This window comes from Sinocyclocheilus rhinocerous, unplaced genomic scaffold (genome assembly GCF_001515625.1).
Source record: "Sinocyclocheilus rhinocerous isolate Xijiao unplaced genomic scaffold, SAMN03320098_v1.1 C35550821, whole genome shotgun sequence".
In the NCBI taxonomy this organism is placed as follows: domain Eukaryota; kingdom Metazoa; phylum Chordata; class Actinopteri; order Cypriniformes; family Cyprinidae; genus Sinocyclocheilus; species Sinocyclocheilus rhinocerous.
The window spans coordinates 1-523 of record NW_015755451.1 but is presented as its reverse complement, the minus strand read 5'-3'; the positions used below and the strand labels follow the sequence as shown (position 1 = coordinate 523).

The 523-nt window shown below is 39.6% G+C and overlaps 1 protein-coding gene across 1 annotated transcript; it reads left to right on the top strand.

Moving 5' to 3' along the window:
- Positions 1 to 5: 5 nt before the first annotated feature.
- Positions 6 to 518, top strand: LOC107734940 (protein NLRC3-like; the record flags this gene model as incomplete). The annotated part of the gene is made up of 1 exon (XM_016546800.1): positions 6 to 518. A coding segment is annotated over one exon (513 nt), but the record flags the coding sequence as incomplete, so codon positions are not given.
- Between the last annotated feature and the right edge of the window lie 5 nt (positions 519 to 523).

Sequence of the window (523 nt, the reverse complement as noted above, 5' to 3'; positions counted from 1 at the left end):
ATCTGAGCGTTCAGGAGTTTCTCGCTGCTTTCTATCTGTTTTACTCATATGTAGTAAAGAACAATGAATTACTAAAATTGTGGGCTGAAAATTATAAATATGATCATGACTGTGGATATAATAAGCAGGTGTTTGATGAATTCTCTCTGTATGGGTTACTAACAACAGCAGTTGATCAAACTCTTCTGAGTGAAAATGGGCACCTGGATCTTTTTTTGAGGTTCCTGCTGGGTATTTCAATGGAGTCCAATCAAAAACTCCTACAGGATCTACTGACAAACACAGAAAACAGCTCAGAGACAATCAGAGAAACCACACAGTACATTAAAGATGAAATCAAGACAAATGACAGTCTCTCCGCTGACAGATCCATCAATCTGTTCCTCTGTCTGCTGGAAGTGAAAGATCACACTCTGTACCAAGAGATTCAGGATTTTGTGAAATCAGACAAACACTCAGAGAATAAACTCTCTCCAGCTCACTGCTCAGCAATAGCCTACATGCTTCAGATGTCAGAGGAGGT